Raw genomic sequence first — 13,063 nt, 5'->3', positions numbered from 1 at the left:
CACATCAGGAGATTGTGCTTTTCCTTTTGGTGTAAGATAACAGCAAACAGAAGCTGCTGACTGTCATCATGGCCCTAAGTCTAACACACCTGCTCAGAGCCATAAGGGAAGTCTGCAGCACAACAAGCACTAAATCCCATGCTCTGACCACTGTACCATCCCTCACAGCCACCTCCACATTCAGACTTGGCTCTTTCATCAGAAATTGATATTAACTCAGCCTTCCATTCTTGATCACTTTCCAATATAGTTCCCTCTCCAAAGTTATGTTCTAGAAAGGCTTTGAAAACTTGCCGAAAGTGCTCCCCTCCTTTCTCTCACTTTTGCAATCTGCTTCTCCCTATCTGAAGCAGCCCAGATTCACCCTTCTCCAAATCTATTTCACCTACTTAGATCTCACTTTAGAATCAGATGGAAGGACAGAAGACAGTATGAAAAAAAAAGAAAAATAGAAAGGATCAAAGACCAAAAGACTGGAATACAAAGCATACAGAATGAAGTACATACATAATAAATACTATTGTACTTTCCATCATTTAACAAAAACTACCCTTTTCTCACATCATCATCCAAAGTGACCACGATTCATAAGAATGTAATGCACTATAAAGTCATAAGGAAGCTGTATTAAAGGCATAAAAACTGAAAGCAAGTAAAAACATTGTTCATAAAATAACTGTAGCAAAGAATAACACTGATAATGGTCCACAACTGAACTGAGGCATGGAATGTTCTACAGTAAGAATTGGAAAAAAAAAAAAAAAAAAAAAAAAAAAAGTTTTTTCTTGTTGAGTTCAATCCCAGTCTCTAAGCTCTAGATAAATGAAACAACTTCAGAGAAAAAATTCTTCTGTCTTGACTGACAAGCAAAAGAAAGACTTAATAAGAAAGACTGCAACATAAGATATCATAGAACCACAGAATCATTTGATTTGGTAAGGACCCTTAAAGGTCATCTAGTTCAACTCCCCTGCAATAAACAGGGACATCTCTATGTCAGAAATTGAGAGAGCAGCACTCAACCAGTACTGACCCAAACACAAGTGGCTGAACAAATCCTACGGGCAATCTCCACTTGATCTCTCACACTGTAGCCACAGTTCAAAGTTTACACAATCTCAAGCATCCAAGGGAATGCTTCAATCCTCTGCTCACCATACCTACAGCTCAACACAAATCAATCTTGATGCATCCCAGGCCTTCCAGAAGAACTTCCATTTCAGGACTGAACACAAAAAAAGCTCTTACAGCCTCCTCCTTCTGAGATTCCACCATTATGCCAAACATGTCCCTTTCCATCTCTGTCTCCTTCTCCTTATTTCTCATTTGCCTGTGTTCCTCACAGAAAATTATCAGCTTGAAAAGACTGCCAATATGATGCAATTTCATGTTCTTGAATACAGGGTTCTCAGGAGCACAATTACGGAAATTTAATCTCTTGAGAAATAGAGCAGATATCATTAACAGAATGAAATACAAATGATCTCTAAAACTTCCTGAAGAAAACCTCTCTTGAATCTACAGTAAGATACGTAATTTACAAAATTGTTATCAGGAAACAACGGTATTGTTTCCTATCAACAAAATTATGTCTTAAAAAAATTATGCACTTCAACATCTAATACTAAACACTTCCATTTAACATCTCATACCAAACACTTCCATTAAAACAAACAAACAAAGAAAGCCCAACAACTTGGTTTTCCATGCAAGTCATGAGTTAGGTTTCTACTCTTTCTTTCCACTTTGCCAAATACCTTGTACAAGTGGACACTGCTCTGTGATTTGTGCACAGCTATAATAGTCAAAGCAAGAATACTGCAGCTAATCAGCAAGAAAGACCGATTCTCATGAGCAGAGACTCACCTTTGGGATACGACAGCTTTCAATTCTAGCCAAGAATGCAGGAATTTTGCTATCACAAGTCATTGAGATAATATGCTAAATTAGCTCATCTCCTTGGAGATTCACTCCCACCTGTTCAACAGCCCCAGGCCAAGCTCTTTCCTGCCCACTGTTGAATCTAGGTGGCACAGAGGTATGTCACAGTGCTCCTCAATTATTCTCCATGGATTTTATGCCACTGAGGTGCTGCAGTGGGGACTGTGACTGTGCCAACTAATAGCACCATAAATCAGAGCTCTCTTGTAATGCTTTTGGGGCTTGGTTTGCTTCTGAACACAAGCGTAGAACACAATATCTCAAACCCTTAATAAAACATATAGGATTCACCACTGGCTCTTTTTGGTTTAGCATATGCTGGAGATGCTACTGAAAAATGGAAGGGCAAAGTCTCTTCCCTATTTCAACAGATAAAATTCAGTTATAACATGCACCCAAACCTACGCTACAGCCTGCTTACAAAGTGGAGAGATCCTGCACTCTTTGGAGATGATTTCACATGATGTAAGGAGGCTTTAAATTCACAGAGAATCAGGATTGTTGCAGCCTTTCAATAAAGCCTGAACGAACCAAGACATTGGGCACCCAGATACACTGATTTGTTGGACAGACCTCAGATGAGTAAAGCAGATCCGAATCATAGAATGTCCTGGGTGGAAAAGGACCACAGTGATCATCTGGTTTCAACCCCCCTGCTATGCGCAGGGTCACACCAATCACCAGACCAGGCTGCCCAGAGCCACATCCAGCCTGGACTTGAATGCCTCCAGGGATGGGGCATCCACAACTTAAGTCTGAAATGACTTAAGTAATGCCTCACTGGCTTCCCTTTGGATGAAGCTAAATGAGAAGGCGCTGTTCAATCAGTAACTGACACCCACACTGGCTTAGAACTGGCTTGAAATAACTCCCTCTTGAAGATCTGTATAACACAAGCTTTTGGACCTCAGTAGCACTTCTCTCACCCTCATGGTTCCGCACAACTTCCTAATGTAAGCACAAACATATCTTTGAGTTTAATCTACTCTGGGAATGAAATGGCAGCACAGGACTTAGATCCCAATGGTTGGAGCTTTTTATGACCTTGAAGGAAGACAATGGCACACATAGGGATTGGACTGCCTTGGCTACCACAATTCCAGAATGACCTAAATTATATCTATCTATGGAAAAAGCCTGCACAGTGTACACTTCTTGTCCTATTTGGACAGGTTTTAGCATAGTATATTGGATACTCCAACTGTACTCACTTTGCAACGTACTAGAGGCTATTTCTGTGAAGTACAGAGTGGCAGGAGAACATTAGGAGCATGAAATATTCATCTCTCCATCCTCTTATCCCTGAGCCTGGTCTAGGTTTTCCAAGGCAAATATGTTCTCTCTCTATTTGAAAACATCTATCATTTGGATTTTCATCTGTTCTGTAAAGTTTAAAATTGATTATCTTAATGACAGTTAATAGCCAGAACTGTTCTATTGATCTGATGCTTCTCCTCCACAGAGCCCACTTCAATAACGGGCAGTCATTGAGCTATTTTGTCTCCTTACTTAATATTTGGCCTTGTACACAGAGTTGCATGCAAACAATCATCAACAGTCTGGGACATGAGCATATTTGGAGCAGGATATTGCTCCCTCCAAGTCTAGGACAGTTCTCTTCTATGTAGGAAAAGAAATGGGAACAGTCATTTATTCTGAGTGTTATTAACCAATCATCCCTTGAATACGTTTTTTTTATAAAAGGTGAATACACCATTGAAAGAAGGCCAGCTAACAGTTCCCAAGACTAAGACCAAGATTCATCAGTCCTCTCCAGCATGATCCTAAGACTATTAGTGCCTGCAGGGTTTTCTAGGGACTTCTGAGCACTTGGTAGAGCAGAAAGCCAAATGTAATCACTCACAATGCACTGCATCCATCTCCAACCATCTGAACAAGAAAACCTCAGCTGTGGCAAAAACATCAAAACACACAGAGGTGGCTGCATCCAACTTACGTCGAGCAAACAATCCTAATATGACTGCAGGAGACCCAATTACACGTCTTACAGGATGTTTTCTGCTTGTGATGCCCAAATGACTTAAAGTTCAGCGCCATGAAATTGAGCGGTATGGAGATAAATGATTAAAAAGCCAAACAGTTTAAATGGTTTGCAGGCAGGCAGTGTTGCTTATCAGGAGGAAACTACAGAAATGCTTTCAACTAACAAAGGGAAGAAAAGGATGCTTATTCCCTGGCTTCAAGCAGGTTACACAGTGCATTGCTTACCTCCACATCCTAATAATCTTTTAACTATCTCTATATTTGCAAATCTCAGAGCAGAGCCTTCATTTCTGCATGAACGCATGGCTCCAAATTAAATTTTAACTTATGCCCACAGCCCTTCTGCAGATGTTCAGATGTTCTTTAAACCTTCCCCACCCTGTTCCTATAGCATCTTTTTGCACTCAGTTTCTGCTTGGGTTAACATGGTAGGACACAACCAATGTGTCATTTGCCTGCCTTTGTATCCCAAGGATGTCACAGCGAGGGATACTGAAAAGGGATGGTCACAATTCCTCTATGACAGCAGCAGCTGCTTCTGAAGCCTCAGTCCTCTACAGACCAGCAGTTTGTGTTCAATTTTCTCTCAGCAACATTTTTCAATTTCTTGACCATTTTTATGCAAGAAAAGAACCTTGGCAATCCTTGAAACACAGAAGCTAATTTTCAGCTGGAAATAGAATTTGGATAGAGCCTTTTTTCAGTTATGAACTATTTCAAATAAAGTAAAGGTTCAGATCTGCGCTTGGTGTTAGAAGATAAAAGTGCACAGAAATCAATGGACACAGATTAGATTCAACATCCCACTGCAAAGCCCGTTTTACTAATAACATACTTTGAAAAGGAGAAAAAAATATAGGAGCGAGCAAAGTTGCTTGTAGACCCAAACATTAATATTCATCAATATCATTGATATTTATATATGCCTGATAGCTCTATTTCATGCTCATGCTGGGGCAGAGCTGAGAGAGTATGTACTTTCACACTATTTAAGAATACCATATGGATATAATTGCAACTCAATCACGTATAGAATACATTCAGTCAGCATTCTGAGTAATACTAGAGACCCATTCTGGGCATTTTGTACTTCACAGACGAAGAGTGAAGCAGCAAAGCAGTAGGAAGTCAGTAGTAAGATGGCATTTGGCAGGTAACACCACCTGCAATAAAAGCTGTGCTCCTTTATAAAGGGCAACCAACCCATGCTCCTTGAGTTACCAAACTTGACACTTTTACACAGTTTGAAGAAGCCTTCTTTGTTCAGCAGAGGCTGCCGTGCATCTCTCCCTCCCAGAAACAGCCAGATTGACTGCAAGGAGCAGCACATAGAAACACAGATCAGTATTCCAGAAGCTGTAGAGCATGGCAAAGATGAGATCAGTTCGTGCCATTGTTTCTTCACCCTCCATACCAAAGTTGTTTTCCCCTTGGTTCAACAGAATCTTTAAGTCTGCCTTGGCCATCAGTGAAATTTCACCATGCCAATGGAGAATTTATGATGCTGTTTGTGGTGTGAGGGTGCCCTAGGAATTCCCACGCTTTTCCTTTTGTTATTTCCCTAAAAAGATCAAGTCCAAAAACCACATACATATATAACCGATGTGCGAGGCTCTCAGCCCACAAAGTCAGGAGGAACTATTTTAAGAATTAATTTGCGCCCTGAGAGATCTGTTTAAATTATCCTCCTGTGCTGCCCTAACCAAAGATGAGAGCAGAGAACTTCCAGTGTTTGGGGAAGGACGAAGGGGGACGCGGATGCTCTGAGCACCCACAGGCAGTGGGAGGACACTGGGACTCCAGTGCAGCTTTGCTGTCCCTTGTGTCACCACCTCTAACCATATCTGCCATTTACAGCTGAGGATGTGTCACTTTTTTTTTTTCCCTGCTATTTCCTTTTTTTTTTTTTTTTTTTTTGACAGGGAAAGTTTAGACTTCAAGCTGTTTGGATTACATGCCATTAAATAGGAGTGCTCTCAAAAAAACTCAGCCCCAAGCAAACAGGCAAGGCGGAGGAAATTAAGTCTTTAACTTTGCTATCCCTATCGAAACACAAAGAGCACTGAATATAAGCCAGAAAAAGGACTAAAGGACTTCAGTTCAGATACGGTGTCAGCACTGCAGTTTTCCATCAGGTCCATGGGAGCTGTACCTTCTTATGGCCCTCCAACACTGACTGCATGCTGTACCCCGGGGCATCTCTCCAAGAAAACATCACCCCCCAAAAATCTCTGGAAGTGCTGCACAAAGTCAAGAGCCAAACCCCAGTTTTGCACTCTTCCATCCACCTGCAGAGTGACCACAACCCTCCTGCAGCAAGAAGGGGCCTCTGTCCCAGCACTCTGCCCCACACATGCACATAGGGACTGAGATATGGAGCAAAGCTCTGCAGCCCAAAGGAAGAGGTGCAGTCAGATAAAAATAGCACAATTCACCCCCCCTCCCCCCACCCAACCCTCCAAGCCTCCACGCACACCGACAGCAGACCTTGAGCTCAGATGCACAGCACTTTCCTCCTGCCACTGACTGGTGACTCAGTTGACAATTTCAGGAACGCACGCCAAAATAAAATCAAAATCAAAAATCACACAAGAAACACAGAGCTACGCAACACAGATCTATATTTGTTTGAAATCGAGGAAAAGAAGCATTACCTGATCCTGCTGCTGGGCTTGTTTCCCTGATGCATTTTGCTCCTTGGCTGTAGTCATGCTCACCTATTTGTGCCCACCGCAGTGGCAAACAGGATTGGAATGTATGTATGTGTGTGTGTGTGAGAGTGCGAGCTGGTCTGTGTGTGCTCAGACATACACACACACGCACAGTGGAGGGATGAGTAACTAGTCCATCACTTAATCACCAGCTGAGAAATTTCCCACCCCCGCAAAATAAAAAAAATAATAATAATAATAAAAAATTAAAAAAGCAAAAAAAAAAAAAAAAAAAAAAAAAAAAAGAAAATAAATAAAAATAGAAAATAATAGCAATAAAAAAAAACCCTCTAGTCTAGCTGCCTTCCCCCTTGAGCGTCTAAAAATCAAAAGCAGCAGCAGAAAGAGAGAGAGAGAAAAGGATGCTGTGGGGGGCTCCTTCAATTAGCAACAGCCTCTGCAATCGTCACAGAAACAATGATAACTGCTTGGCAACCGGAGACGGGCAGCCGGGAGGCAGAGCCGCGCTCCGCGCTCCGCACCTCCCCGCCGGCAGCCCCCGCGCTGCGCATGCCCCGCCGCCCCCGCGTCGTCCTGCGCGGAGAGCGGCGCTGCGGGAAGCCGGTGGGATGCTGAGAGCGGAGGTGCTCCCAGCCCCCTCTGCGAGTCCATAGTGGGATGGGGTCACTTCGGAAGTCTCTTCTTGCCGCCCTCACGCACGGAGTGTTTTCTGTTCTGCGCTCCCCAGCGCAGCAGAGCTCTTCTCACAAATAGACCTTCCCAACCCCTCCCGCCTGGCTGTCGTACCCGAGGCACACTTAGGTATTACCTCTGCCCACGCAACAACTTGGAGCGATGCGAAGGATGCTGTAAACGGGACAGGGACTGATGCGGTCCCACGCTCACCTCCACACCGGGTGCTCCGATGCTGCCGTGGTGCTGCTTTCCATCCCCGCACCCCCTGCATCCAGCCCTGCTCTGTGCTGCAGGACAAAGCTCAGTGTCCTCTTAGGAGTGATACTGGGATCTGTGCTGAGTCTGCAAATCACCAGCTAAGGAATATCAGGTTATTTATCCAGCAAGCGATTACGCCTCATTTGACCCCTAATGTTATATTGCTGGTAATGCTACCAGGTTGCATTAACCATGAATTCCACTGGATGTAATCCATGGCTTTGCTGGATGCCATCACTCCTTACACTCGGGATGAATTTGATGCTCAGCTGAGCTTTGCTAGAGCTCAGCTTCCAGCCACCACTAAGTATTCCTGTGTTTCCACTATCATATAGCACGCCAGTTCATGGAAACCATGACACAAAAAGTCTGCAACGTGTAATTGTGCTGGTAGGAAAGTGGACAACTTCACCTGGTCCCAGCTGCCAGCATCCAGGAACAGCTCATTAGAGGAGTGAATAGCACCTCTCGAGCAAGAAGCAGTAATTTACACTTAAATCTAACAGCTTGTGCCAAGCTCTTGCTGGGCTGTACTATGACGCAGCCCCAGCTTACACTGCAGTTTCATCTCTTTAGTCCCGGTAGTTTTAGTCACAATACACTGTAGATGTTTTTAGTGAGGTTATTTCCACTCAGGTATTTTTCCCCAGTTGTATGAATAGAATTGCTTTCAAGAGCAGCACAAGTAGATTGGTTTGAGTTTTTCAGTTGCTTTGGTCTGTTTTCCCACCTGTTGCGGGCAGTAATGGAGTTCTCGCTTTACTCCACACTTTTGCTATCTTTCTTCCCAAGAGGAATTCAAACAAAACAAAATTGTTTGGGTTTTGCACTTCCTCACTGTATGTCCTGGATATCTCTGCAGAATGGATCTTCTCACTGCATGAATCATTCTCTGTGTCCCTGACCCTCACTTAAACTACACTTTTACTGAAAAGATGTATAACTCTTTCTGTCTGTTAGCCACTGTCAGCCCTTGCACACCCTCTCCATGCAAATTCAATTCTTTTGCAGCCAGCAATGTAAGCTAGTTTTCACTAGCTCTGCAAATGGCCAGACCTACATTTTAAGGATTTTTGTGTTTTTTTTTTTTTTTCCTTGTTGTTGGGCACATAGCAAGTTAATTGTGCTAATTAGTCCAGCAGTTAGCTATACAAACGCATATGGCTTAACCTCATTACATAGGTGCATTACGACTGAGTGTTCCCACTGCACATCCAAATGTTTCGGCACATTTATTCCAATGTTACTGAAGCTCACTGGTCTCTCTGCATGGTGGTACCTCTCTGCTTTCCCTGTACAGAGGGTCTGATCCCTTCAGATGGCCACGAGTCATCTGCTGAGGTTGGCAGATCCCGATTCTCATCCTGTAATAGGGGAAGATTAATCTTTCATAAGATTCAGCCAAACAAAAAAGTTAGTACCCTACCACACAGTGTGGAGGTCACACTGCATGACCTCATCCTGCTGATGTGTGAGCAGATTACTCCATGCCTGTTAATGAAGGCTAGATATTAAGAAAAATTTCTTGTCATAAAGATTGATAATGCAGTGGCACAGGCTGCCCAGAGAGGTGGTGGAGTCATCCTCTCTAGAGGTGTTCAAGAACTGTAGAGATGTGGCATTGAGGAACAGTGGTCAGTGGGCATGGTAGGGATGGGCTGATGGTTGGACTAGATGATGGTGGTGTTTTCCAGCCTTAAAGTTTCTTGATTCTATGTTCCAAATGCCAGCTACAGTCACTCAAACAGCATCCCCATTCAACATCAGTCAGCTGCTCCAGCACTGTGGAAGGACAAACATTTCCCTCCCACCAGAAGAGGAACCTTTGACAGGTGGAAGGACCTGTTCTCAACTCTCCTGAGACCAGCAGGAACAGAACTGTGCTATGGGAGCATTCTCAGAACGCTCCCAGGAATTCTCGCAGGCCATCTTCATCACCCTCACCATCACTACCACAACCATTATGCCCTCTCATGCTCCAAGACTGTTGTGAGCCTTGTACGTTGCAAATGGAACATAATGCTGGTTCTTAGAGACAAACCAAACTAAAACTTTTAAAGTAATTGCTATGTGCTCCCATGCACTCTTGGTAGCTAAAACACAATAAGGATTGTGTCTGACCACCCATTACAGCAAAGTATGCTAGGGAAAGCAGCAGTTTGTTATTTTCTCCCCCAAATGGTTCAGATCAGTTTATTTAGGCCATCTTTGATCCACAAGTGGATGTTTCTGCTAACCATGAATGCAGAGCAGCCCCTTTGCAGAAGCAGGGATGGGAGTTGGTGCAGAGCATTCCCATCTCCTATGTGTTACAGAGGGCAGATCCAAGAGCAGCCTGTGCTCGCAGGGAGTCCACCAGCTGCACACATCTGTTGGAGGGAATAGAGACTGAGCAAAGACATTAATAAGCCTGCTACAGCAGCAGGTAGAGTTATTGGATGCAGAGCCCTTCTGCTCCTTTGAAACCTAGGGTTCTGGCTATATCACTCCAGGTTATTAATTCCCCCCTCATTACCACATCAAGGAAGTTGAAGCCAGTGGGCAGAATGGGTAGAAGTGAATCCTACTTGATTAACTAGACCTTCCTACAGCCTGCTAATGTTCTCCCCTCTCCAGACGAGGACCAGGTCCCAGATGAAGAGCTACATATCTGAACTTTTTAGTGGAGCTAACCCATTAGTACCTGCAGTGCTGTAATATGCTGCCTCCAGCAGAACACACCACATGATCTGCTTTTGTACATCCAGCCCCTCTGAGCTCCACACTCAGCACAGACCACTTCCCATTGGTTTGCTTTCAGCCCAGGGAGGACACACAGCCCAGGAAAGCACTCCGGCAATCTGTGGCAATACAAAAACATACTCCTAGGTAGGTTACAAAGGAAAAGTCCTAAAAGCTCTAGTTTTCAGGATACAGTATTTTGGAGGTAGCAGATGTTAGTGAGACAACTCAGTGAGAGAGACAGACTGCCAGCACAGACACCCACAGGGAGAAGGTGAGAGGAGCATGTAGAAATGTTGTAGGCATGGATTTTTAACATTCAGACATTTGAAAGGTGATTGATGTAGCTTGGGTCAACACAAATCCACAGAATACAAGGTGAACTGAGCTCAGCAGAAAACAGTGCTGCTTTCCAGCAGGGAGACAGCAGGATGGGGACATGAGCTCTCAGCAGTTCCTGCAGTAACTATCTGGAAAAAAGGTCCATGCCATTCATGAAAGCCAACTGTATCTTGAGCTGCATCAAAAGACACGTGGTCAGCAGGTCGAGGGAGGTGACCCTCTCCTTTCTTCTGCACTGTGAGACCTCACCTGGAGTAACTGCGTCCAGATGTGGAGTCCTCAGCACAGGAGAGACATGGACCTGTTGGAGCGCATCCAGAGGAGGGCCACAGAAATGATCCAAGGGATGGAACAACTCCCCTGTGAGGACAGGCTGGGAGAACTGGGTCTGTAAAGCCTGAAGAGGAGAAGGCTCTGGGGAGACCTGAGGGTGGCCTTTCTGTATTTAAAGGGGGCTGTAGGAAAGAAGGGGACAGACTCTTAAGCAGGGTTTGTTGTGAGAGGGCAAGGGGAAATGGTTTCAGACTCGAGGGGAGATTTAGACTGGATGTAAGGAAAAAGTTTTTTATGATAGGGACAGTGGAGCACTGGCACAGGCTGCCCAGAGAAGTGGTGGATTCTGCATCCCTGGAGATACTCAAGGTCAGGCTGGAAGGGGCTCTGAGCACCTGATGGAGCTGTAGGTTCAACTGCAAGGGAGTTGGACTTGATGAACTCTAAAGATCCCTTTCAAATTAAATGATTCTATGTTCTTCTTAAGAGCATGGCTAGAGAAATCCAATTAATCTCCAAGTCTGAGTTTATAAATTTGCAGCTTCCTTATTCTCCCACAGCTCCAACTTTTCTAGAGGATGTCAAAGAGTGGGGAATGAGAGGATGGTTCTGTACAATGCAGTCGATCCATAGTGTTATTATGGTTCTGCAGATGTGCCAAGCCACGCTGGTGACCAACTATTTGCAGTCCCAGTGAAAAAATATTGCCGACCAAAAAAGCAATGGCATATCCCCTATAGATCCTGCTGGAGATTAAGGTAAAACCATGGGAGGGTTGCATGGTTAAAAAAAACTCTCTGTATAGGATTTTATGCTTTTAGAGGCAATCTCAGAATTGTTAAGATTGGAAAAGATCTCTAAGATCATCTAGTCCAACCATTAGCCTACTGCCCACGTCCCTCAGTGCCACATCTCCACCGTTCTGGAACATCCCCAGGGACGGTGACTCCACCACCTCCGTGGGCAGCCTGTGCCACTGCATCACCACTCCTTCTGAGAAGAAATCTTTCCTAATATCCAACCTGAACCTGCTGCAACTTAAAGCCAATAACTCTCATCCTATCAGAAAAGCAGCAAGATATACTAACTGTTCATTCTGGAAGTCTCTGCTTTGTGTTTGTCTGAATAAGCTTCAGAGAAGGAGGTCTGAATTTTGTTTTGAAAGCACAGTTTGTTGATCTCTGCCACCCCTCTCATGTTGTCTCCAACATGTTTGTTCTACAAAAGAAGAATGACAAGTGAGTCTTTATGTCCAGGTGAATCTTTAAAGACTCCACTGAGTGGCTTAGGGACCCATTCAGATGATTTCCAATATTTCAAAGGTTTTCTGAGTGTGTTAGAGGCAATAAAAGACTACAAACACAGTTACAGATAAAAATACACCACATTTCCATTATCCATGACCAAGATCATTAAGAAAGCAATTTGATGTGGTATTCTCCCTTAACAGATCAAAACCAGTTTATCTAGTCATTGCCATCAATTAGACACATCAATGAATATCTGTTCCTACAAGGAGAGCACTTAAAAATGTTTCTACAAGCTTGAAAACTAGTTACCTGAGACAGTCTTCCTCTATTTGCAGCAGAAGACACAGAGACAAGGGGCATGGTAAGAACAACTCATGGGTCTATGGAACAGTCCCACGGTGTTGCCTCTACCTGTGCATTATAGGAGCTTCTCTCAGATGCATTTATTTTTTTATTTGAACATGGAAGTGTGGTTTAAATTAATTATAACAGGTTTATCTGCTGCACAGTATTCTGCTGTTTTCTGTTTCTTGCTGCTGCAGCAAGTTCCAGGATCTCTCAGTTCATGGTAAACAAATGAGACAGTGCTAGGAGGCAAGCTGTGAAGAAGTCTGCTCACTTGTGTGCAGCTTAGAGCTGTTTTGCATGGCACTTCCCTGCCTAAATTGGAGCATATCTCTGGGGAGCACGACCAGTACCTCTGCCCTACTCACTTCTGCATTATGTCTCCACTTTGCTTATCCCAAAGATCAAGCAGGTGTACCTAATGTCAGACTTTTCTACTTCAGTTGTTCAACAACGTTATTTCTGACCATACGTGGTCAATACGTATTTTTGAGCCAGCACATATATTTTAATACACCATTACAACTCCAAAGGCACATCATTCGCAGTACCATATTGGTTCAGCACTGTTACTGCTGCAAG

General features: G+C 43.8%; 1 protein-coding gene across 9 annotated transcripts in view; it reads right to left on the bottom strand.

Moving 5' to 3' along the window:
• DPP6 (dipeptidyl peptidase like 6) overlaps positions 1 to 13,063 on the bottom strand; it is a 489,696-nt gene that overhangs the window by 221,731 nt on the left and 254,902 nt on the right. Inside the window, exon 3 of one of the 9 annotated variants that reach the window (XM_048951964.1) lies at positions 8,830 to 8,914. The exons of 7 other annotated variants lie outside the window; for them this stretch is intronic. In XM_048951964.1, coding sequence (XP_048807921.1) covers positions 8,830 to 8,914 — 85 coding nt within the window. Of the gene's footprint in view, positions 1 to 6,599; positions 6,826 to 8,829; positions 8,915 to 13,063 lie in introns of those variants that run through there. One more of the 9 variants, XM_048951959.1, reaches the window with a different exon arrangement.

The sequence above is a fragment of the Lagopus muta genome, chromosome 7, assembly GCF_023343835.1.
Source record: "Lagopus muta isolate bLagMut1 chromosome 7, bLagMut1 primary, whole genome shotgun sequence".
Classification (NCBI taxonomy): Eukaryota; Metazoa; Chordata; class Aves; order Galliformes; family Phasianidae; genus Lagopus; species Lagopus muta.
Note: the sequence above shows the minus strand (reverse complement) of the source record. Positions and strands in the feature narration are given on the sequence as shown.